Source organism: Myotis nattereri, assembly GCF_964212035.1.
Source record: "Myotis nattereri genome assembly, chromosome: 11".
Lineage (NCBI taxonomy): Eukaryota > Metazoa > Chordata > Mammalia > Chiroptera > Vespertilionidae > Myotis > Myotis nattereri.
In genome coordinates this window covers 71,880,727-71,906,703 of record NC_138086.1, presented here as the reverse complement: position 1 = coordinate 71,906,703, position 25,977 = coordinate 71,880,727, and the positions used below count along the sequence as shown (strand labels likewise).

General features: G+C 48.3%; 1 protein-coding gene across 1 annotated transcript in view; it reads left to right on the top strand.

The window, feature by feature from the left end:
* Nucleotides 1–25,977, top strand: part of LAMB1 (laminin subunit beta 1) — a 58,173-nt gene that overhangs the window by 16,060 nt on the left and 16,136 nt on the right. The window contains exons 9-20 of the mRNA XM_081102205.1: nucleotides 3,628–3,763; nucleotides 5,265–5,423; nucleotides 6,245–6,372; nucleotides 6,597–6,720; nucleotides 7,338–7,542; nucleotides 8,370–8,513; nucleotides 8,710–8,941; nucleotides 11,589–11,752; nucleotides 12,709–12,933; nucleotides 14,155–14,369; nucleotides 14,941–15,037; nucleotides 23,245–23,614. Of these exons, the coding sequence (XP_080958331.1) occupies nucleotides 3,628–3,763; nucleotides 5,265–5,423; nucleotides 6,245–6,372; nucleotides 6,597–6,720; nucleotides 7,338–7,542; nucleotides 8,370–8,513; nucleotides 8,710–8,941; nucleotides 11,589–11,752; nucleotides 12,709–12,933; nucleotides 14,155–14,369; nucleotides 14,941–15,037; nucleotides 23,245–23,614 (2,199 nt within the window). The remainder of the gene's footprint in view (nucleotides 1–3,627; nucleotides 3,764–5,264; nucleotides 5,424–6,244; nucleotides 6,373–6,596; nucleotides 6,721–7,337; nucleotides 7,543–8,369; nucleotides 8,514–8,709; nucleotides 8,942–11,588; nucleotides 11,753–12,708; nucleotides 12,934–14,154; nucleotides 14,370–14,940; nucleotides 15,038–23,244; nucleotides 23,615–25,977) is intronic.

The window sequence follows — 25,977 nt, the reverse complement described above, 5'->3', positions numbered from 1 at the left end:
AGACTGCTGAAGGCATGGAGAGGGAGTGAGTGTGGCAAGGTCCAGATCTGGTCTGATCTTGACCATCTCTGCTCACATTCCTCTATTAGCCTCTTTGCTCCTGTTGTTCCTGTCCTCTCTGTCTGTCAAGATCCTCTGCGACCTTCAGAGTCACCTCTTTCATGATGCTGCCTTTAATCAGATGAGCAGTGCCTGCCTCTAAGCCCACAGTACTTAGCTTGTAACTCTATATAAGTACTTAGAGCGTTTTTATTTGCTGTATTGGTCAATTGCTTTATTTTTTTAGTCTCCCAAATTAAATGGTAATTTCTTTAAGGACAAGGACCATCCCCCCTCCCTCCCCATTTTCCTTTCTCATTATTTAGCCAGAAATAATGGACTTTACCAAGGAAGTAAGGATTGATTCAGAAGAACATTGACAATGGACCAAAATGTGAGAGTATTAACACCAGCAAGCATAGCCTCCAGGACCAATATTTGCTCAGTAAATATTTGTGGAAGAGTATGAGGAGTGTGGCTGATCTGAAATTAAAGGGCGGGCACCAGAGAAAGAAGCATGGGTTATAGAGGCTGCTGGAAACCAGGCAGGGGCCTTGTGACTTGATATAAGATGAGCAGAAACAATCGTGGATTTTTGTGAAATGCTGAAAGCAGTGCTGTGGGAAGATTGGTTTGGCTGTATAGACAGGATGGACTGGGCAGGGGCAGAGAAGAGCTTAGGAGGTCAGTGTGGAAGGTTGCTAGAGTAGCAGGTATAGAAAGATGACATACTGGGCTAGGAGAGTGGCAGTGACAATGAGCAGAAACTGAGTGGAGAAACATCTTGAAATAAGACTTGGATATTGGGGATAAAGAAAGGGGAAGGTTATGTCTCGCCTAAAACATCAGAAGAATTTTAAATCTGCTGACAGAAATAGCAGAGCTGAATGTAAGAAATCAGTGGGAGAGGCGACGAGCAGGTGGGGACAAGATGAATTAGAGATGACCGCTGGGCAAACCATGGAAATGTCCCATTCGTGGCTGGACGTGTACACCCAGAGCACGGCTGAATGAATGCCGAGAGCTGTAGGTGTGAGGGCCGTCTGCTCAGAAGCAGGTAAAGCCACAAGAGTGAGTTCAGCCCTAACCGGTTTGGCTCAGTGGATAGAGCGTCGACCTGCGGACTGAAAGGTCCCAGGTTCGATTCCGGTCAAGGGCATGTACCTTGGTTGCAGGCACATCCCCAGTAGGGGGCGTGCAGGAGGCAGCTGATCGATGTTTCTCTCTCATCAATGTTTCTAACTCTCTATCCTTCTCCCTTCATCTCTGTAAAATATCAATAAAAAATATATTTAAAAAAAAAAAAAAGAGTGAGTTCGCTAAGGAGTGAGTGTGGGATGGGAGTCGTGCCGCGCAGTGGCAACAGTTCAGGTCTGTGGACACAAAGAGGAATGAGTGCCAGGGCTGCTGTTAAGGGAATTCCTTTCACCTGGGTCGGGTCCTCCTGCGCTGTTTCTTCTTTAGAACTGGGCTGCAGGTAAGGCCACGCCAGGGGTCTGCCCACTGGCCTTGTCCTCAGCTTTATTTGCTTATTTTCTAGTGATGGCGTTGAAGACTCAAGTTCTTTTCTTCGGGGGTTCGTGTTTTGGACATATGCTCCCTTGGTAATCATCTGGGCAGGAACTGAAGATTTTCTTTTGTCCATAGGATGTAGCGTTTGGTGCCTGGGTTTTGGGCAATGGCTTTTGTTGGTGGACTGGGCCAAAAGAGGGCTAGGTCCTAATTGGAACAAGCTTTTCTCCTCCGGGAATCGGCTATGGGATGTTAAGTGTTCATATTCCTGCAGGGTAAAAACGACTCACATGATATACAGAAGAAGACTTTGTTTGGACTTAGAGACTTGGTTTAAAATGAACTTTGGGATGAGAAAAAAAAAATAACGACGTCTGGGAATGGGTTTAAAGTAATCGTTTCAAACCACATGACTTTAATGAAGTAAAAATGAATGTGTATAATTTGGTTTTACCATGTACACAAAGTCATGATACTAAGGAAAAAGATAGACGTAGGCTGAGAACAAAAGGAATAAATTATAGTTCATCCCGAGGCCTTTATTACCTAAAAGAGTAATGGACTAATTTTTTTAAAATTGTATTATTACAGTAAATCTCCTATTCTTTTTCCATTTGTTTGTTTTTTTTTAAAATTCAGAACTCCTGTCCTTCATGCATTTGTCTGTTGAGCAGGGGTTTGAGTGTACTCAGCCCTGGGCCAGGCCCTACGGGGTGACTGAGGTGAATACGGCACAGCCCAGCCCTCAAGGAGTTTGCAGTCCAGGAGGGGTTAAATAGGTCTGCCAATAATTATACTACAGAGAGAAGGCCGTAAATGCCTTAACGGGACAGCTAAGGAATAATGGAAGCCTCAGGAAGCACCAGTGGAGAATGTAGGAGGAGGGAACCAAACGAAACTTCATGAAAGTTGAGCTGGGCTTTGAAAAATAAGTAGGATTTGAAGACACAGGGCCTCAACTTTAATGAACACCTGCCGTGTCACAGCTTTGTTGTAGATGTTGTAGATACATCCTTCCTTCTGCAAGGAGGCGGTGGCATAAAGAGAAGGTGTTGCATTTGATGGAGTGGGATGAGGGCCAGGGAGTGCCACGGCAGGAGCCCTTGGTGAATCTGGAAAGAGTAGGTGGACCTTTGCCGATGAGTCAGGGAGGAGAAGGGCGTCCCAGGCTGTAAGAACAGCATAAGCAAAGGCAGGAGGTCCCGAGTCCCCCGGCACATTTGAGAGGTTGTAAGCAGCTCAGGGTGGGGGAGCGGAGGGGAGAGATGAGGCTGGAAAGGTAGAGATGGCAGATTGTGGAAGTCCTGTGGCACCTCCCAAGGCCACTGTAGCCAGGAAGTGGCAGCAGTTCATGCATCCTGGAGAGGTGCACTTGGGCAGCTCTGGGGCAGTGGCTTAGGTTGGGAAGTTGGAAGATTGGCAGCAAGGATACCAGTTAGAAGACCGTATTTGCTTTTCCTGTGAGTGAGAGAAGGAAGAAAGGCATGGCGCAGCCCATGGAAAGGGGAAGAGACGCACCAGAGGCGGGAGGCGAGTTCGCAGAGGCTGGTTCCTGACTGATATGAAGAAGGAATCCAGAGAGTAGTTTCCAGGCCTCTGACTTGGTTGACTCACTGGTGGTGTTTCCCCGAGTAGAGAGTGTGGGAGGCATTGAGTGCTGTCCATGTGAGTGCTGCTAGTCTCTGGGACAGCTAAGTCAGAACTGTCCTCCTAGGAGTTGGGTCTAAGGCCCAGGAGAGGGGTTGCAGCTGAAAATTAGGCAAGCAATCTAAGCAGCAAGAGAAGAAAAAAAAATCTAAACAGGAACATTTGTTATATCTTATAGAAACCCCCAAGATGGTGTGGACAGGGCATAGTGAAGACAGGGCAGGGGAGGGAAACGTGGAAGACCAGGTCATGCGGAGCTTGGGATTAACCCCGGAAGATGGTTTTTCCAAGTACTTATTTTCCAAAGGAAATAAGAAAATCCCACCTGAATCTCGCACCCCACTTAGTGTTTAATGGCAGATGTGCAACCACATCCGGTGGGTTCCTCTCTAAGAGGCGAGCGCGCTGACCGGCTCTGCTCCTTCCCAGCTGCTCCACAGAGTCGGGCCAGTGCATGTGTCGGCCCCACATGATCGGACGTCAGTGCAACGAAGTGGAGTCAGGCTACTACTTTACCACCCTGGATCACTACATCTACGAAGCAGAAGAAGCCAACTTTGGGCCCGTAAGTAGCGGGGTGCTTGGCAGGTCGGTGACGCGGCGTTTGGAAGCAGTGACGGCGTGTACACATTTTGTAAACAAACCAGAAGTATCTTTTCGGTGAGCCCAAAGTAAGGATCAGGCCCATACAAACTTGGGAACAGTCATGTTTAAAGCCAAATAAATAGGTGGCTCGCAGACACCCCGAGACATTCACTAGTAAGGCCTTTGGTGCCTGCGGGTGATTTTGTGTGCTTTTTCTTCTTCCCATCTTCTTTCCACTTACGCTGCACAGTTGCTGTTGAGCTGCTGTATGAGTACTCAGAGAGGACGTTGTTTCCATTTTCTGTTGCTGTGGAATAAGCCGTTAGCATGTCCTGGCTTAGCCGTGTGTCTGGCACTTTGGCCTGAGTGGCTGAAGCCGCTGGTGGCTGGCTGGGCGGTTTTCTCTGCATGACCTCTCCATGCAGCTGTCTCGCGCCTCCTCACAGCACGATGGAGGCAGGATAGTGAGACTTCTTACATGGCGCCTGGCTTCCAAGGAGGAGGAAACAGAGCTATCAGGTCTCTTAAAGCCTGGGCCCCGAAGACCCAGAGCAGGGGCCCTCAAACTACGGCCCGCGGGCCACAGGCAAATACAAATAGTGTATTTGCTCCCGTTTTGTTTTTTTACTTCAAAATAAGATATGTGCAGTGTGCATAGGAATTTGTGCATAGTTTTTTTTTAAACTATAGTCCAGCCCTCCAGCGGTCTGAGGGACAGTGAACTGGCCCCCTGTTTAAAAAGTTTGAGGACCCCTGACCCAGAGTGTCATTTTCTTGCCTTTTTTTTTTGATCACCTCATAAGTCTAGACCAGATCTGAGGATGAGATAATGTAGGTCCTACCTCTTCCTGAGTAAAGCCTCACACACACACACACACACACACACACAGGGAATGCAGGACTTCTTTGGAGATGACTAATCACAGGCACCATGTCACCCTGTGAACAAATCCGAATGTGTGTTGAGTTAAGCAGCTCAACTTGGTCAGTTCTCAGCCTCAGTGACAGTCACAGTGAACTCATCTGTAGTGAGCATCCCTGATTCTCTCGTTTCCTCACTTGTCCTTGGTGCTTGAAACAAATGTCAATGAGAAAGACAAATAGAAATAAATCCACTAAATATTGGACTGACGTTGTAGAAAATTTGGGAAATGCCTTGTGACGCCTAAACTGGCTCACAGCAACATGTAGGATGTCCTCTTTCCTTCCTTTATGCTCATCCCACTGGTTATATCACAGAAGGTCTGTCTTAGGCCTTTGAGTCCTGCCTCCAATATCCCAAGACTACCTCAACCACAAAACTAAAAAACCAATTTGCTGTTTATATATTAAAAACATTTTACAGGCTACTGGGAAAATGTGACTACAAAAAATAGGCATAATAATACAGTTTTGCACCTTTGGGTGACTTCAGATTACTTTGTTATATTCCATTGAACTGCACTGCAAGTAAAGCATAAAGACTGTCCGCTTGTCCCCAGGGGGTCACCATCGTGGAGCGGCAGTACGTGCAGGACCGGATTCCCTCCTGGACCGGAGCGGGCTTCGTCCAAGTGCCTGAAGGGGCTTATTTGGAGTTTGTCATTGACAACATACCGTACTCCATGGAGTATGAAATCCTAATTCGCTACGAGCCACAGGTAAACCCCCCATGAATTATTGGGGATGGGGAGGATGTTGGTAGAGAAGTCTTTCCTCTAATGGACACTGTTTTTGTGAAATTTGGAGGTTACACTGGAATAGAGAACGTCTCTCTGACTTTCCAGCCTCCAGGGAAGTGAAAATGTACAGTTTTCTTGAATTCAATTTCAGGAGCATTTAGCAATCTCTTGTCAGGCACCTAACCTTGCTGAGAGCTGAGGTGGCGGCAAGAATGTACCAGGTCCTGTCCTTGCCCTCAGGACCTGCACTTCCCAGGCACAGACACAGGCCCCTAACTGTAAGATCAGAATGAGAGTCTCTCAGCTGGAGGCTGGGTCAGGGCTGCCTAGAAACAGATGCAGGCCTTGCCTTCAACATAGATGACATTTTGACACGAGGAAGTCAGGAATAGCGTGAGCAGCGGAGAGGAGAGTGTTTTGAGAGTCATCCCACATAGCTGGGTGTGAGGGAAATGGTCAGGCATGCTGCTAGGAAAGATGCTAGGACCAGTGAATGAACTTGGGCTCTCTATGAAGAGGAAGCTATTGAAGGTTTTGAGCAGGGGATTGCCATGATCTGACCCGTGTTTTAACATGGGTGGGAAGGGACGCTGGGAGATGCCAGGAGAGCAGTTGGGGAGCTGTTTCAGGTCCAGGTGAGAAGGGATTAGGGCTGGAACTGGGGTGATAGCAGAGGAAGTGGTAAAGAGGGAAGAGAAACGCAAGCAAGAGTTCTCCAGTGAAACTTGGCAGAGGTCTGTATAAACAGGAGCAGTGGGCCAGTGACGATGGTCCTTTTGATTGGCTGCTTCTCCTTCTAGCTCCCCGACCAATGGGAAAAGGCTGTCATCACGGTGCAGCGACCCGGGAAGATTCCAACCAGCAGCCGATGTGGTAACACAGTTCCTGATGACGACAACCAGGTGGTGTCCTTGTCGCCTGGGTCGAGGTCAGTGTGACAGCGGTTTGCAGCTCAATAGAACCAATATGCAAATTAAATATTTTCTCTATTTTTCGGTATCTTGCCTTGTGCGTTGTACAGTTTCCATGTCAGGGCCAAAGGCAAACACTGACTGTTGACTTGCTCGCTTCGGAAAGAGCTGCGTAGCACTCTGATTGACCGACTGGATACTTAAAGGTTGACTTTTGTTGTTGTCTCTTGATCTGGGGCAGGTACGTCGTCCTCCCGCGCCCCGTGTGCTTTGAGAAGGGCGTGAACTACACAGTCAGGCTGGAGCTGCCCCAGTACACCACCTCCGATAGCGGTGTGGAGAGTCCCTACACGTTTATCGATTCAGTAAGTGCAGGGCTGTTTCCGACACGCGCAGGGAAGGCTGGGCGGGAAGTGTTCATCTTCTTCCCCAAGGGTTTGTGGAGGGGTCGTGCTGAGAGCCTAGGCAGAGTCATCTTTCTACCTCGAAGGATGCTTTGCTTATTTATTTTAGTAACACCCTGCCTCTGGCCCTAGTTGAGTGGCTCAGTTGTTTCAGCATCGTCCTGTGCACCCAAAGGTTGCTGGTTCGATTCCCCTTCAGGACATGTACCTGACTTGTGGATTTGATCCCAATCGGAGCACATGTTGAAGGCAACAGATCGGTGTTTCTCTCTCCCTTTCTCCCTTCCTCTCTCTAAGCATGTCCTCAAGTGAGGATTTAAAACAAACAAACAAAAAAAAAAAACTCCACCCTCTGATTCTTTCTGAAAATATGAAATGTCTTAAAAATGACACTTCAAAAACCATCAATCTAAACTCCTTCTGGCAGGAAGATTTTAAGAATGGGAAGGCTTATGAAAAGAATGGAACTTTTTCTTTTCAAGAGTCAAAGAGGCATCTGGGTTTTTACGTTTACTTGCTTTCCTTGTGGACACGGGGCACCAGTGTAAGAACACTTTGCTGATCTCGTTTCTTCACAGCTTGTCCTCATGCCGTTCTGTCAGTCACTGGACATCTTCACCGTGGGCGGTTCAGGGGATGGGCCTGTCACCAACGGCGCCTGGGAAATCTTTCAGAGATACCGATGTCTGGAGAACAGCAGAAGCGTTGTGAAAACGCCAATGACTGACGTTTGCAGGAACATAATCTTTAGCATTTCTGCGCTGATACACCAGACAGGCTTGGGTAGGTGTTAGCACAGCTGCTTCTGCCCTTTTTTCTTGAGAGCCAAGAGTACACCTGGCATCGTGAGGTACGTGGGAAAGCACGCCGTATAGATAGCTGTTAGGCAGTCAGCACAGGAAAAATCGTGTCTCAACATTTGTTCGCCTTTAGCCGGTTTGGCTCCCTGGCCTGGTTGGGGCACTTGCGGGAGGCAACCAGTCGATGTGTCTCTCTCACATCATTGTTTCTCTCTCTGTGTCTGTCCCTCTCCCTTCCACTGTCCCTAAAAATCAATGGAAAAATATCCTTGGTTGAGGATGAACAACAACAAAAAATAGTTTGTCTTTTTTTTTTTTTAAAGAATATTTCAGTGATAAAGCCCCATTGCAAATGCAATCAATATTCAAGACACACACGTGGGCGGCAGGAGGCGGCAGCGTGCCCACGGGCAGGGTGGGCCGCTGGGACGGGGGTCAGAGGAGCCGTGCAGAACTGAAATTTGGTTTTCTCTTTGAAAGGTCGGACCATCTCCCAGAGGTCCCTGGGCCTTTGTCTTAAGGTCCTGTGATGTTTAAGCTTTGAAGGAGAGAAAACCTTAGTGGTCTCTTCCTAGAAAAACGGCCTGTATCTGCCAACTCTGTGTGTCCTGTGGCTTCCCTCCTGCTCATGACAGGGATGAGATTGGTTTCCGTGGGAATTCTGAATCGGCCCAGGGAGTCAGGGAGGAAGGGCCAGAGAGAGCCCCAGGGAAGGGACAGGCCGGGTCGGAGCCGGGGGTGGCAAGCTGCCCTCCTTTGTGGGAGGAGCCGCCGCTGTGTCCCAGGTGGTGACCTCGATTTCCCCTGCAGCGTGTGAGTGCGACCCGCAGGGCTCCTTAAGCTCCGTCTGCGACCCCAACGGGGGCCAGTGCCAGTGCCGGCCGAACGTGGTGGGAAGAACCTGCGACAGATGTGCTCCTGGAACCTTCGGCTTTGGCCCCAGTGGCTGCAAACGTAGGTTAACCTGACCGTCAGGTGCTCGTCCAGATGACCTGGCAAACCCTGGCGTGGTTGCCCCCGCCTCGGGGGCACTGCTTCCCTCTGGGAGTCGGTCCCGGGCGCCCGTGGGCATCCTCGGGAGCCGACACGAGGGGTGTGTTCGCACGGGATGAGTTTCTCAGGGTGGCTCCCCGCTTGCGTGTCTCTCCAGCGTGCGACTGCCACCTGCAGGGGTCTGTCAGTGCTTTCTGCGACCCCGTCACTGGCCAGTGCCACTGCTTCCAGGGGGTGTACGCGCGGCAGTGTGACCGGTGCCTGCCCGGGTACTGGGGCTTCCCGAGCTGCCAGCCCTGCCAGTGCAACGGCCACGCCGACGACTGCGACGCGGTGACGGGGGAGTGCCTGAGCTGCCAGGACTACACCACGGGTCATCACTGCGAAAGGTACGTGGGCGCGCCGCTGGGAAGTAAAGGGAACAGAGATCATGTTCGGCCGAGCCAACATCTTCGGGAAACCACAGAAGGAACCTCACCGGGCTCCAGATGGCTCGGTCGTTTCTGACCACGTCAGGATTTTCTAGGAACTCAGTCATTCGCCGAGTGCCTCTCTGGTTTACACCTTCTGTGTGCCAGGCAGGCATTGTTCCGGGCTGGGACGCGGCCGGCGGGCATCTGCCCTCTTGGAGGGGCGTCCTGGAGGCCGCCGTAGATCTGTGCGGAAATCACCTCTGTCCCAGCAGATTCTGGCGGAGGATGAGAATTGTGAAATGTTGATGCCTAACTTCAGGCAAACTGGAAACCCAATCCAAATGGGATGAGTCATTTTAAATAGCTGTGTGTTGTGTGTGTGTGTTTTTAAAACATTTTATGTAGCTATAGTTTCCAGGAGACCGGCCCACATAAAATGTGCAAAAGTAGATCTGCTCTGCAGTCAGCAGATGTGAATGGGAGAGTTGTTACGGATGCAAAGCACCGCACTGGGTGTAATAAGCATGGGACGTAGAACGTGCTTCTAATAACATTACAGCCCTGCTCGCTCGATAAGAAATAGTCCCTATGAGAGAACGACATGCTGACTTAACTATTCACCACTAATTAAGAGAGGCAGATGTGCTATTAGAACCTGCCTTTTTTTTAGTACTGGTCTTCACCCTCCATGTCAATAAATTTTCTCTTTTAATATCCGTCCACTCTATATGGGATTTTTGTTTTTAAAATTTCAGCAAGTCGCCTCAGTCGGTGCAAAAGTCGCTCATCACATGAAAGAGAAATTGTTAGTAAAAATGAATATGTGATTAACTTATGGCATGAAGGTGTGCATGGAAGCCAGTGTGTGGCTCTTGGCTCTGTGCTAGAGGATATTCAAGAATTGGTGGTTCCAGCGATTACTTCTTTGAGTAAAAATTACTCCTTCCAACCACAAAACTGTGTTGTAAAAGGCTGTTAGGAAAGAATTATACAAGATTGGAAGAAAGAAATTAGTATACTGGTGTCCTCTTTTGTTTTCTGCATTAAATTTCCCATTATTTTTTCAATGGGAGATAGAAAATGAATTAGAGAAAAGGAGACAGATGAGAAAATCAGATTATGAGGGGAGCACAGTCAACAAAGGTGGTGTCCACATGCTGATTCGCAATCAGCACACTGTGTAATGTCTTTGCAAGAGCATCCCGTGAGAATGGCTTGGTTTATATTTCCGACTGTTCTTGGATTTACTTGTAAAGCGTTTTGATTTCTTGCTGGACAACGAGAGAGTGTAGGAGGAGGAAAGATATTTAGCCTAGTTTGGATGACAAAACTTTATTAAGTAATTTACTTCTTGCTTGAGCCGATTTCTCATCATTCTTTTCCTCTTCCAAGATAATTAGTATCAAGCCCATGAATTTAAAAAGAAGCTCCAGGCTCAGATTGTCCCCGACGTGAGGAGTGGAGGGGGAGCCAGGAAATGGACACTCAGTTTCTGTCATAATGCATTTGGGTTTATTTCACCTAGAAAGCTTTCTCAAAACCCAGTTATGAAATTGCTCCACCACCACCAGTTCCCCCAGCACATGGTTAATTTCCTTTGAACAACTTTTCCCTTCTATTTCTTCATCTTTCCCCACTCCCGTTTAAAAAATAGTACCTCTGCCTCAAAAAAAGAAAATAATATATATATGAAAAACAGACTGAATCGGAAATCCTTAGACCTGAGTTCCAGGCCCTGTCCTGCCTCTGACCTGCTTTATTACCTTGGAGGAGTGATCTCACTTTTCCAAGTATCCAGCTTTCTGTTCGTGAATAACTAGGTTGGATTGGATGATCTTCAAATTCCTTTACGCTCTTAGGTTATAGGAAGTAAGCAAGTAACCTAAACTCCATTCATATTGAGAAGCAGCATGACATAGTCCAAGAATTCCTGCTGGAAGTCAAGAGGCTGGATTCAAATCCTGGCTCGTTACTAACGAGTTGTGTAAGCCTTGCAAATCAGTTAACCGCCAAGGGCTCCTTATCTGCGAGGATAGGAGATGGGACGTAGGAGTTGATAAATAGCATTCCTCACCCCTGACCAACTTTGAAACCACCTGAGAGATAGACACAAGAGCCGTGCAGCTAGAGCGCTTCCTTATCAGCTCTGTTTCTGGTAAAGGCTGGGCTGCAGAACCTCCATGGTGGGCTAGCTAGGATGTCACCCTCTCAGGCAGAGGCAGAGGCCGACAACCACAGGTCCCCCCACCCCTTCCCCAGACTCGGTGCAAGGAGGGAGCCGACCAGAATGCTCAGGGCAGGCGGGCCGCTGACGGGACAGTCGGGTGCACATGGGGAAATATACCTCTTTCCCTGGGAAGGAGGTAGGGAGGGTCCCGGTGAGGCCAGGGGTGGCACCCTAATGCAATGGCCCTGCAAGTGTGAAACCAGACCAGCAGTGTCGGCATTACCTGGGACCACCTGAGTCAGAAATGGGAGATTCTGATTAGAACTAACGTTTGAGAACCACTGTTCCATTGGGAAGTGTGTTCCCAAACAGAGAATGCAGCTTCTAAGACGTTTTCTTGTAGCAGGTTTCTTACAAGTCTGGTTCAGGGCCCTCTCTCTTTTGTGACTGATGTAGGTGCTTGGCGGGTTACTATGGCGACCCCATCATTGGGTCAGGAGATCACTGCCGCCCTTGTCCCTGCCCAGACGGTCCCGACAGCGGACGCCAGTTTGCCAGTAGCTGCTATCAGGATCCTGTCACTTTGCAGCTCGCGTGTGTCTGTAACCCTGGGTACATTGGTAAGTCATGTAGAAACTCCTGAAGGAAGAGAGGTGTCTTCTATGAGTTAGTTGTTAATGAAGGAAATAGATGAAGAATGAGCCGATCCTTCATTACCAGGGAAGGGAATCTGAAAAGATACTCTTTTCTTGTTTGGCACGTGCGATAGAGTCATTCTTGAGTCTCGATGATGATGTTACAGTACCGTGCAGGAGAGCAAGCTCATTTGAATCCATTAACAAATCCCTGTGAACACTTTTAATTGACATTTGACCTCTCCCTTCCCTTGGCCAGCTCCTAGCAGAAGACTCTCAAAGGAGTGGTGTGGCCAATGGACGGACAGAGGGAAGAAAAGAATATCATGTAGGGAGTCCCCAGGGCACCGAGTCAGCCATCGCTAGATACGTTCTTCTGGCTGGTTATACTTACATTATCTGTCAACACTCAAGGAGTGCAGCGGGTTGTGAAAATAAACTCCCTTTTATTTTACACTTGATCCCATGCTTTCAAATACTCGTTACCCTTATCCAGGCTCAGTAAACATTTACCTGTGGTTTCGGGATTTCTTAGGGAATTTGGTCGTCATGAAGGACCCCATTTTTCAGGTTGCTCAGGCAGGAGCAGTGATTTTTCAGGCAATACAATCCTTGGATTAGGATTTAACACCAAGCTAAGCGTTACCCATTAGATCATTAATTTAGCTCCTAATCTGCTTGATTCCTGGGCCGTGAGAAGCTAAAGGCCCCTGAGCCGGAACTCCTCCAGGTGTCCATGCCCCCTGTGGCCTCTGAGCCAGGCTGCAGCAGTGTTACTTACAGAAGCCTGGCTTTCCCCCCTAGGGTGTGGGAGGGACCCCCGAGCTGGGTGATTAGTGCGGCGAGGAGCACAGCCTGGCCGACTCCCGGCAGGAATGTGGATGGACTGGGCCTTTGTGACCGCAGGCTAAAGTATTGCGCTTGGTTTCATTGAACAACAGGCTCCAGATGCGAGGACTGTGCCCCGGGCTTCTTTGGCAATCCCTCTGATGTTGGAGGGGCGTGTCGGCCTTGCCACTGTCACCACAACATTGACACGACCGACCCAGACGCCTGTGACAAGGAGACTGGGAGGTGCCTCAGGTGCCTGTACCACACGGAAGGGGAGCACTGCCAGCGCTGTCGCTTCGGCTACTACGGGGACGCCCTCCAGCAGGACTGTCGGAGTAAGATGTGCATTCCTTGTGCCGCTTACTGGGAGGGTTTCCGCTTTCTTCTTCCTGGGGGATCCCCTTCTTCTGGTATTTCTTTGCTTTGGGAATACACTTGTCCCTTGTTCAGAGAGGTAAAAGTCCTCTTTTGGCAAAAGAAAGATGAGACTGATCTTTTCTTTCTTTCTTTCTTTCTTTCTTTCTTTCTTTCTTCCTTCCTTCTTCCTTCTTCCTTCTTCCTTCTTCCTTCTTCCTTCTTCCTTCTTCCTTCTTCCTTCTTCCTTCTTCCTTCTTCCTTCTTCCTTCTTCCTTCCTTCCTTCCTTCCTTCCTTCCTTCCTTCCTTCCTTCCTTCCTTTTCTTTTCTTTATATCCTCATTTTCTAGCAGAACTGAAGTCTCAAGGTATGACTCGGTGCCTGAGAGAGACAACCAAAAGGAAAAACTGTGTAGCTGATCCATGCCATCCAGTAAAGTGTATTGATTTTCTCCAGGTGCTGCCCAGGAAGCTGCTGGTTGGCTAGGACTTGGAGATCCTCGATGCCCACTCTGGTCCATGCCTTGTCTGCCATGGATGGACAGAGCCTCCGGGGTTGAGGAAAAGAAAGAACCACCTCTAACGCCTCTCTTTCAGAACTTTCTTATTTCTCTCTTACCGAGATCAGGGAGCATTGCCTGCTGTTCCTGTGCACAGCCCCAGGCCCCGTCCTTGTTTATGCAAACACGTGTGGAATGTTGAGGACCTGCAGGGCTGGATTCCTTCAAGTCTTACTAGCTTAAGGGCTCCTATCTGCTGTCTCACACATCCATTACTGCCAGCTCCCTGCCAAGAGTTTGAAATCATTAAATGTCTCAGTTCCCACGGCATATTTTTTTATTATTTCTAGTTAAATCCTCAATTTAACAATGGTTCACCAGCAGCTTATTAAATGTGCATAGTATTTTGAAAATTCTGCTAGACAGAGTGTGCTGTGGTGCACGTCTTCCTGGGGAACGTCAGGACTGTGCAGAATAGAACATCCTCAGAACCTCTGAAGAGCAATAGCTGGAGTTCCTTGTGTGTTTGTGGTGTTTCTGGTTTTTTTACCACCTCCATTCTTTTCACTGCTTCTTTGCATTTCCAGGTTGCAGCCTGGAGAGGGAACGTCTTAGCCCTTGGGAGGTGGCTAGCTCACTTGCGTTGCCTGTGGAGTTTATGAACGTGACTGTGTGAGTCAGTCTGGTCGTGCTCTTTTCCAGAGTGTGTCTGCAACTCCCTGGGCACCGTGCAGGACTACTGTAACAGCTCCGACTGCCAGTGCGACAAAACCACCGGCCAGTGTCCGTGTCTTCCCAATGTGGTCGGGCAGAACTGTGACCGCTGTGCCCCCAATACCTGGCAGCTGGCCAGCGGGACTGGGTGTGACCCATGCAACTGTGATGCAGCTCATTCCTTCGGGCCGTCCTGTAATGAGGTGAGGTGCTGTGGGGGGTGGGGTGAGGGTGGGCGGGGAGGCCTCAGGGCTGAGGAAAGATGCCTCTATGACCCACAGCTTGGCAAACACAGCACAGACTGCCTGTCAGCCATCACTTGTTCCCCTCGGCTGGGGCATCACCATACATGGAGGCCCCATCTGATGCAGCCGTAGCCTTTTAATAGAGGGCCCCCCCCCACCCCCCGCCACTGCCGACCCACATTAGAAGGTCCCTGGCTGCTGGATCAGACTGCTTCCTTAGCCGTGTAGCCCCGGCAGCACTGTCAGAGCTGCTCATGGACACACCCTCGGGAAGGAAAGGAGGGCTGCCCCGGCAGGTGAGCCCAAGGGCCTGTCCATGAGGTGAAGAAGCATGTAAATGAGATGTGATGTGCTCGGCACAGGAGCAGCTAGCCCCTGGCACCCGGGACAGAAGTAGGACTCCCTCTCCAGTCAGGGTGTGGAGGCCTCAGGCCAGCTGCTCAGTCCCATTCCCCTAACTGGCAGCCGGGAAAGAGAGTGTGAGCGTGTGCCCTGCAGCCCGCTGACGGAGACCTGTTTCTGGCTGCAGTTCACAGGGCAGTGCCAGTGCATGCCTGGCTTTGGGGGGCGCACCTGCAGCGAGTGCCAGGAGCTCTTCTGGGGAGACCCCAACGTGGAGTGCCGAGGTAAGGCCTGGGCTGGCGTTTGCTCAGAGTGGAGGGAACAGCTTTGTGTAAACTCTAAAGTGCAGTGCAAATTAAGTTGTCTATACAAACTCTATGTTTAATGACAAAATGAATTCACACTTACTGGTTTAAAAATCTAACAACGTGGCCCTGTGGAAGTGTGGGTAGTGAAAAATGGACCTGCTGTGTTCCTCCTTAAAATGCTTGTTTGTCTCTGCAGACACACACACACACACACACACAGGTATCACAGATACACAAAATTGCTTCTTAAAATGCTTTTCTGCAAAATGCTTATAGCAGCCGTGTATTTCGATAAACTGGTAAACCCTCGGCATTTGTACCCTGTGCAGCGTCCCCGCGACGGGGAACTGCAGGGCACAGTCACGGGCGCCTTCTTGCACAGCAAGGCAAACAGGACAGGAGCTGCAGGTCTGTCGATGTGAATAAAGCCCAGACTCCTACCGAAGCTTCTGGTAGAATCGGACTGGGAGAGAGAGCCTGACATTTTGTTAAGAACAGAAACCTGTTAAAGTCCTATGAGTCATTAGGCTTGCTCAAGTCTTATGCTGTAGCAATATATATTTTTTTGACCTGCCAGATTACTTTTCAGATATGGAAGTAAAAACATTTACAGAAAAGATTTTAAAAGATTGTGTCTGTTCTGTTTTCCTATTTGGTTTTCTTCCCTGTGTTTTAAGTTTAAAACTATAGCTAAACATCTTCTGTAGTTTCATACTTGTTCTTTGATATCTTTTCTTTGTTACATATCTGAAACTCTAGGTCCCTGTTGGGCTTTAAATTTAAAAATTATCTTTTTCTTTCTTTCCTTTTTTTTTAATTTACAGAATACTTTATTGGTTTCTGTAATCAAACCCAGGTAGATTAAGACCTTACATATTTAATACAGTGTATTATCCCTGTACAAGTGGGGAAAAAAATTGTTTAACGTATCAACTTTTTCTTTTTTGGGTACAACCGTAGTGAGAAAGTTAGCAGTCCATTCAGTTTTCTCCTACCAAAGGTCACAAGCCCAGATACTGTGTCTTCTTTAAGTCAACCACGGTTCCTGAACAGCAGGGACATTTCAAACAGTGGACAAGACCAGAACAAAGGGCATATGACTTGTTTCTCCAATTGAGGCTGAGCCAGAAGGACTTGGACCAACATCTTAAGTTGGGTTAGGGTTTGTTCCACAAAGGACATGATGTTTGCTGTGTCAACAAACAAGTGCTTTTCCATTCATCGGTCCTCGGCCCAGATGTTGGTTTCAATGGGAGCTGATTCTCTCACTACCATTCAATGCCCAGGACATGCCGTGCACCACGTGCGCCAAGATATCTCCTGCAAGGAAAACCCTGCCTGGAATCTGGTTTCCCCAGAGTTCTGACCGCTATTCTGCTACACCCCTCAATCTTGTAATGGCCCTAAGGTCCCAGCGGCTTGATTTCCCCCAGATAATGGCTCTATCATTGCTCATAGCCCGATTCTATTAGCATGTGTCACTGGGAAAATTGCATTGGCTGCCAAAGCGTTCTGACCTTTCGCTCCATCTCAGCTCAGTTCACATAAAAAGCCTGTGACCGGAGCTGGAGTCCACCAGAGAATGGTCCATTTAGTACTTGGATCTTTACCCTTTATCTTTAAAGTCTTGGCTCTCAATCTGCCAGAAAAATGGTGGCGTAGGAACAGTATCAGTTTTATTTGGGTCAAAAGTTGATCATGCTTTGGAAACTTTGCAAAGAGCGAAAGCAACGAACTGTTTGCCAAACTCGTTGTTTTACCCAGAAAAAAGGTCAGTCCGTTACATAAGAAACTTGGGGCCCAGATGCCTCTGACACCCTGTGGAGGAAGCTCTTGGTTCACAAAGGGTCCAGCGGGAGTGAGGAGTGACTTAACCCCGGGCAGGCCCCGGCGCCGCAGAGCGTGTGCCGGGAGGCAGTAGGAGCAGGACCAGGGCAGGGACCAAAAATGCAGAAGCGGATGGAGCCGGGGCTCTCCGTGCGCTGGGGTGTCGTCACAAATGGTAATGGGAGGACAAGAACTTGAAGGGACTGGCCCCCCAGTGATCGGCAGGGACCAGAACGGTTATCGTTGGAAATCAGAGGGAACTATGAGAGAAGAATGCGACCCCTTTTCTCACATTACATAGTGAATCGCCGAGTTGTCTTCAACTTCAGATCTTCCAGTCGAACAGGGCACGGATTTAGACTCTGTGGTGCCACCTCAGTCACAATAACCTTATAGAAAGCTGAGGCCCTCGCTAAGCATTCTCCTCGGGGGGAAGAAATGCCGTGACGTACAAGACAAATCAGTGGAGGCTCCAGCATATAAATTGTTGAATGTTCCTATTGTCCGGGCGGGTTGAGGCGCTTGGCCGATCGCGCCCAGTCTGAACAAGCCCACCACTGTGCTGGGGTGGAGGGAACGCGCCCGCCCCCGCTGACCATGTCAGAGACAACCTCAGCCTGCAGCTCTGCGCGGCCCCTCGGAGTCCACGGGTCACACGAGGAATCTCTCTGTGGACTCGGAGCAAAGAGTCGCGCGTCTTGGGAAAGGCCAGTGTTCCTTCAACCCGGGCAAGCGGGAAATGTGGGCCAGAGGTGGGACGCTCTGGGCAGTGGCCGTCATGCTTGTTGCTCATTTCACATGGTTTTAGTAGAAAAATGAAGTCCGTTTCTTTGGCCGGGCATAAATTTTTAGAATGCTTGTATTCCTTTCTCAGCCTGGGATTCATTTACAACCCCTTTATTCTTTATATATTGTCAGTGTGACTCGGGAAATCAGATTTAATTCAGTTCTTTAGATTATCATCATACTCTTGTTAGTAGAGGGAAGGGTTGTCTTACATAATTCTGGTCACAGGGCATGGTCCCTGAAGAGCTGGGCTGTGCCAGAGGCAGGCAAACCATGGCCATGTGCCAAGTACAGCTAACTGTCTGTCAGGTTTCATTGGGCAGAGCTGTGCCCGTGTGTGACGAATTGTCCAGCGCTGCCTTCACGCCGCAATGCCAGAGCTGAATAGTGTGACGGAGACCAACTGGCCTCCAAAGCCTAAATATTTACTATCTGGGCCTTGACAGAAAAAGTTTGCTTACCCCTGGACCAGACGGCCAGCTTTTTTCTGCAGGTGAAGTCGTAGTCAGACTCCAATTTTCATTCCAAAACCGAAGTTATATTACTGAGGCTAAAAAGGAGGCGGAGCTGAGGGGTGGAAGAGGATGTAAAGCAAAAAACAAGACATTTAAGAGATTAAAAGTTTTAGATTTCCTGCCCTTACAGTAGAATGGAAATGCCGAGGTAAAGTGTCAGTAAACCTTTGGGAATGATACCTGGAGTCCCATGTCACTTTGGGACAAGGTTGCTGGCGGAAAAGAATGGACCTGTTTCCTGGTGGTTGGACATAGCACCTTCCCTGGCCCTGGTGGGTTTGTTTCAGAAGGAAAGGTCGAGAACCAACACAGCCCTGAGCGCGGCCCCCTGGGCCTGCAGGGCGTGGACACACGAGACAAGCTGCCACCTGAACCGGAGGTGCTTGCAGGCTCTCTGGGGAAACGGGGCAAAGTCGTGCAATGGCAGGAGCAAGAAACCTGTGGCGGCGACCTTTTTACCTGTCAGAGAGGCAAGACCAGCAGGAGCTAACGTCGTTGGGCACGGTTTCATAGAAAAGGTCAGCTCTAGTCCTTTACGGAGCATTTGCCGTGTGCTGAGCACTTTGGGGGATATGGGATGCAAATTCTCGATTTTATCCTTAAAACAAGTTGTGAGTGAAGGGTCATCTCCGTTTCACAGTCCAGAGCCCTCTCAGGCTCGGAGAGGTTAAGTGATTTGCCCAAAGACAAATGCAAGTGAGGACCTGCTGTGATATTTAGAGAGAGAGAACTGTTGTTCTGGCTAAAGGACCGTAAGGACAGCATGTAGCAGCAAGCCTGGGGTGGGAGGGGTGCCCTCAGGAAACGGTTTCACTGGACAGAGTCATGGAGAGATTCTGTTTCACCAGATTGTGAAAAGCCTTGTATACCAAGCCACTGAGGCGGACTTCCTTCAGTGGGCAGAGGAGGGCTGGAGAAGTGAGGAAGGATATAAAAAGCAGAAAGATTATACCTACTGACAAAGAGTTCCATTGGTTGTTTCCCATTCTCGCATTGACTTACTAGGGGTTTTTTTCCCCCCTCCCCAGGCCTCAGTATCTATTAAATGGTGCAATACTCTTCATTTACCTACCTTTCAGCGAGCCTGTTTGAAATGATAAGAAAACAGTAAAAGTGGAGGAAATCTACTGACCCCACCACCAAGAATATATTTACAGAGGAAGGTGGAATTCTTATGGCCCATTAAAAAGGACTGTCTCATTTTCGAAGTGCTATTCTTCATCATCCTGCTTTGTTCACTTTTGCTGTACACTCTCTCCTTCTTTCCAAGAGGAAGTTTTTGATCCTCTGCCCCCAAATCCCATTTCTTAAAGCAAGGCTGAGCTCCAGGCCCACCTGGTCGCCTCTCCCTTTCCCTCGAGAGGAGAAAATCCGCGGGCGCTCATCCGAGATGGTCTGCACTGCTGCAGTGTTGTAGGTGCCCGTGAGTGTAAGGGATGATTGGAGGGCTCCTTCCTAGTTTGTGTCCGTGAAGTTTTAAATTGTCAGGTGAGAACCAACCTGTCCACTTCAGTCAAAAAATACTCTTGGGGCGTCTTTTTACCCGGTTGGAGAAGCAATTCTGGAACAACAGGCAGGGAAGGAAGCACAGGTCCTCAGGAGTGTTAGCCGTTTCCCAGCGGCAATTTGACATTAAAACCTTATGCATGTTAGACATTTGGTATCTTTTCAGAGAGAGATCAGAATCAGTTCTTCATTGATGAAACTGCAGTCCAGCCGTCTGTGAAATTTGACTCTCTACTTTTCAATTGAAGGAAAGGAATGTTGGTCAGTTCAGCCGAACTGGTCCTTGCCTACTGGAAATAGCTGAATTCCTGCCGGCCCTTCAGAATACTGCTCTTAAAGGGACAGGACCCAGAGATCGGCAGGAACAAGAATAGGTGTCACCCCAAATTAGATGGAGTATGGGAAAAGAACATGGCTGCTTTTTTCAAGTTATGTAGTTAATTGCCAAAAATGTCCAGTGAAATCGTTTGTTGAACAGAATTTTAGACCTCCTGTTGCCACCTTGTTAGCAATAGACTTAAACCATAGCCAGGTATCCTCCTTATGGGGGGAAAAAAAACATGGTTATGTAAAAGACAAATGAGGAAAACCTTAATGGGAATGCACTTGCCTTTTCTTTATTTTTTTAAATCTTCACCCAAGGATATGTATGTCTTTTTTTTTTTTTAATTGATTTTTAAAGAGACAGGAAAAGAGAAACATCAAAGTGAGAAACATTAATCAGTTGCCTCCCTTACACGCCCCAACCGGGGATCTAGTCCACAACCTAGGTATGTTCCCTGACCAGGAGCAGAACTCAAAACCTTTTGGTGCCCGGGCCAACACTCTAACCACTGAGCAACACTGGCCAGGGCTATGACCACTCTTTTTTCTCTTCATCCAATGGAAATGTGATCAAGCAACACCTTGAGCAGGAGACCACCTGGTGCTTATATGGACACAGAAAGTAATAGTAATAAAAGGCATTTACTGAGTGCCTACTGTGAGTCAGCCCTCCCCTGAGGCACTTTAGAATTAAGTTATCTCATCCTGAAAGCAATCCTATGAGTTAGGTATACTCATGGATCCTTTTTTACAGATAAAGAAACTGTGACTCAGTTTCCTTGCCACCCAGGGTCACATTGCTGGGGTGTGGGGATGGCAGGGTTCACAACCAGGCAGTGGAGCCCACAGGCTGTGCTCTGGCCACGACACTGTACTGCGCAAACTTGCCACTCCAGCACTTGGGTGTGGTTGGCTAACAAAGGCAATGAAAACAACCAATAATATAAGGCAGGATGTAGGGAGAGTCAGATGCAAGGTCCCAGGCTGCAAACACATCTCTCTGGGTTTGGAGGATAGAGGTGCTGTGAGCAGCTCTCAGGACGTCAGTGAGACTGGGTCTAGACCAGTGATGGTGAACCTATGACACGCATGTCACCTCTGACACGCGAACTCATTTTTTTGGTTGATTTTTCTTTGTTAAATGGCATTTAAATATATAAAATAAATATTAAAAATATAAGTTTTTGTTTTACTATAGTTGCAAATATCAAAAAATTTCTATATGTGACACGGCACCAAAGTTAAGTTAGGGTTTTTCAAAATGCTGATACACCGAGCTCAAAAGGCTCGCCATCACTGGTCTAGACGCTAGGCAGTGGTTCTCAACCTGTGGGTCGCGACCATCGGAAAACACATATAGCATATCAGATATTTGCATTACGATTCATAACAGTAGCAAAATTATAGTTATGAAGTAGCAGCGAAAATAATTTTATGGTTGGGGGTCACAACATGAGGAACTGTATTAAGGGTCGCGGCATTAGGAAGGTTGAGAACCACTGCTAGAGGATGTTTCAATTAGGGAGTCTTTCAGAGGCAAGTCATAGCATTGGCCCAAGATGATTTTATAAAGGCATCTGAGAGAGTATGGGTCTGTTGTGCTGTGGTCACCGTTGACATTTTAGGAGGATTATTTTCTGTTATAGAAGCGTGTAAATGTCCCTCGAATGCCTGTACCAGAAATGAGGTCAGGGCCTCATTTGGCAAAGACAACAACTCCAGTTTGCAAGTTAACCCTGTGCTCGGTGCTGAAAATGGAAATAGGGCCCTGGAATCCTGTCTAGTTATGGAAATAAGACATTCGGCTTGCTTTTCATTAATCCACACCTTTTCCCAGAAAGGATTTAAGGCCAGAGATCAGATGTGTGCACAGGTCTTTTGTTATTTAAATTCTGTACAAATACTCAGAAATGTCAAGTGTTGACACAAAAATAAGTGTTTCACCTGAGGTTTGAGACTAAGCCAGGGGTCAGTGGCACAGGCGTTGTGATGAGGAATCTCAGCCACCGTCCACTGGCCAGGCCCGCCAGTCTTCCCCGGCACCGTCAGGCTCTGCCTAAGGTGCAGCCCTCCCAGCCAGGGAGAGGGTGGGACTGGAGTGGCTTCCATCACTGACCTCTCAAGAGCCTGTGCTGTGAGCAGTCATCACAGTGGCAGCTCCCACAAGTTAGATTGTACTTAGTAGAAAGCCTGTGAACTAGATTCTTAGGACTCCAGTGACTTGTTTCGGATTTAGTTTCCTTTTTATCGAGTTCATTGCATTTCGCCAAGTATTCACCATTCTGTTTCGTGACCAGGTAGGTCGAGGTGTTAGCTGCTCTTCTGTGTTGTATCTTAGGCCAGATGCCTCCTGGCATCAGGAAGTCACCTGACTTGTCTGTCCTGATAGGGTCTAAGGAAAGTCCCAGTAAGAGGGAGGCAGAGGCAGGACAGAGCTTAAGAGCACAGACTCTTGAGTTGCAAAGGGCTAAATCTGAACCCCAGGTCAGCCATTTCCTTGCTGTAAGACCTGAGGCAGGTCACCCATTCCACAGGGTTATTGTGAGGGTTCAGTGAGACGATGCATATAAACCATTTCTACAGAGCCCACACAGTAAGCATAACCTTAAAAAATATGCACTGTATGGCAGCAAACCTGCTGCAAAAAAGCCATAATCTACTTTAAAAACTTCTCCACAGAGGGACCGATTTCAAATTATCATGGGAGAGGGCAAAGAAGTGATTCAACATAGTGCACCAAGGCCTACCAGGGGTGGAAAGCATGGTCACTACCCCCCACTGCATACACAGCTACAATTCATTGGGCATAACTGTCCTTTTTAAATACAGCTTCCGCCCGGCCGGTGTAGCTCCGTGGTTGAGCGTTGCTCTAATCACATGCCTGGATTACGGACTTGATCCCCAGTAGGGGTCTTGCAGGAGGCAACCAATCAATGATTCTCTCTCATTGATGTCTCTATCTCCCTCCCTCTCTGAAACCAATAAAAATATATTTAATACTAAAGGCAAAAAAAAGTGCACTATTTAGTTATGTTACAAAGTGGTCAGCAAGGACTGAGGTAATGCAGGTTTTGGAGGAAGCCGCTGCGGTCTCTCCGGGAAAGCTATGGTCATGGATGATTGTTACCTTGCCACTGTGACGGTGACTGAGGGTTCTGAATGCCAAACCTCATCCCTGGGGTTTGTGACCTAGTAGATCAGCTAGCACTGTTCTTTCCCTTCTAGCCTGTGACTGTGACCCCCGGGGTATTGAGACGGCGCAGTGTGACCAGTCCACCGGCCAGTGTGTCTGCGTCGAGGGTGTCGAAGGTCTGCGCTGTGACAAGTGCACTCGAGGGTACTCGGGGGTCTTCCCTGACTGCACACCCTGCCACCAGTGCTTTGCTGTTTGGGACGTGATCATCGCTGAGTTGACCAACAGGACCCAGAAGTTCCTGGAGAAAGCCAAGGCCTTGAAGATCAGTGGTGTGATCGGGCCTTACCAGGAGACTGTGGACTCGGTGGAGAAGAAAGTCAATGAGATCAGAGACATCCTGGCCCAGAACCCAGCTGCGGAGCCGCTGAAAAACATTGGCAGTCTCTTTGAGGAAGCAGAGTAAGTAGTGAATGAGCGTGCGTGAGAGGTCAGTGTTGTTTCAGAGCTGGCTTGGCGTGGGGCTTCCATCAGAGGCACGGCTAGTCCTGTGAGTGAAAGCAGATGCTGGGCCATTCACTTCCCGGCAGTCTCTACTCTGGGCCTTGGGTGTGTGCACGTTGGCACATCACTGGGGACCCAAACTGTGGAAGCTGCAGTATAGAAGGTGCGTGTGATACTCAGCGTTCCTCCTTGCAAATGGTGCTCTAAGGCAGCTGCACGGCAAGAACACTGGTTTCGGAGACAAAGGACCCCTGAGGAGTCAGCCCGGTTACTTGCTAGGCTGTGAATTTGAATGACTCACCTATTCCTGAGCTGCTTTTCTCCCCTGTGGAGGAGGGAAGAATAATGTTTGCCTTTACCTTACAGAGTAGCAAAAAGAGTGATCTCTGAAATGGTTAATGTAATTGCAGAAATCATTATAAATATACATCATTTTATATGTTTTGCAACTACCAGGGAAATTCCATTACCACAGATAAGACTGTTATTTCCGCTGCCTAGCCTTTGGTCCCCTGGAACAGTGCTTCATTCATCCAATTATAACAATTCCCTGCAGTGAAAGATCCTCCTTATAGCTCTCTCTGGGTAATCACCTCTCTGACGGGGAGTTTATTTTGCCGGTGGAAGCAGAGAGCTGAGTGGTGCCAACTCCACAGGGTCCATGCTTCTCCTCGCCATCTCTCTCCCGCTCTGAAACGTTCCAACTACCTCTGCCAAAAAGGACCCCCAAAACCAGCACAATAAGATCTAGGCTGAGGAACAAAGCAGGAAAGGGCAGGAAGCATTTGTTTCCCCAAATGCTGTGTTGTTGTTTTTTACTGCAGATTTCACCATTGGGTGTGAGCAAAGGGAATGTTTCATAGCTAAATCCTATACATTGAAGTGATTTTACATTAGGACAAAACGACAGTAACATTTTTTTACGGGACTTTAATCAGCATCTCTAAGAAGCCAGATGGACTTTTCATCTCGCCGCTACCTGTGAGTAGCAGGCAGGGAACAGCTGGCGTTAGCTCATGTACCTGGTAGAAGGTCCTTCCTAGGCCTTCTACATTCAAAGTCCCTTGATGTCAAACCTCAGGTTTTGTGTCCAAGACCATGTGGTTGACCGGGCTGTTAGGAAATGTCCATGTGGGCGATAATGCCTTTACTGAGGAATTTTGCCTCGTGAAAAGGCTGGAGCAGCCCAGCCTCCTAACGTAGCGATGGGTTTTAGAAGGCTGTGTGCTGAGTGCAAGCCCATTTAGGAAATGATTCTTGGCCTTGGTCTCATGCAGCTAAGGAAGAACGAAAAACTGTGGTGCCCTTCAGCCTGTCGGAGGAGCGTTTACATTCCCGAAGCAGCTGTTTTACCCTCACTAGTCAATTCACAGGTAGATTGTAAGCACCTCAGAGAAACTGGTTTCATGAATCTTTTCTCAACACAATATACAAGGATGCAAGTTTCAGGTTCCAAAGTGGCATTATTTAAAAATGTGCAATGTTAGATTTTTGTCACATTGTATGAGACTTACGAAATGAAAGCCTTCTGCCAGTCAGCAGATTGGTAGTAAGAGCAAAGACTGAAAAACTATAATAGCCTGGGGAAAACAATCATTGGGCTTATAAAATGTAATTGAACCTAACAAATCCTTTTAAGTGCTTTTTCTCTGAATTGGGCTATGGCATCTCAGCCTTAAATTCCATTATTTTCTAATGGCCCCCAACCTTTCAGCATCTCTACATTTTCCCAGTTTTTTATACTATTATGTCCCTGAAAAGACAATTATATTCAGTTGGTGACTCAGTAAGACCCAGAGCTAAGCTCGTCTCCTCAAAGATTACCTTTTTTGTGATGTATGTGCACGTACACTGTATAGATAAGTAGGTGCGTCACGTACAGCTTTGAAGATACAGAACGAAGTGCAGTTGGGTTTAGATCCCAGTGAAATGCTGTGAAAGCTAAATGTTGATCATATTTCATTCTCCGTAGATACTGCCTTCTTTCTCCTGTCAAATGAAAGGGTTGCTTGTTGGTGGAAGGAGGAGGCTCCTTCGCTGGGCCCTTGCCTAAGGGGGGACCGTGTGGAAGGCAGGGTGGCTCCTGCTGTCTCCCTGCGGGCTCTGGGGCTTTTGTCCTGCATGTCCCATCTTGAAGGAGGTCCCTGAGGTTGGATCAGAGCATTTCCGGTGGTTGGCTGGGAGGCATACTTCTACGCTTGGAGTCGCTTAGTCCCTCGAGTTTGAGAGACTGTATGGACTTGAAGCTGCTCACCTACTGAACTGGGACTCCTCACTCTGGGCAGTGCTCATGTTACAGCAGAGGTTCGGCACCCTTCACA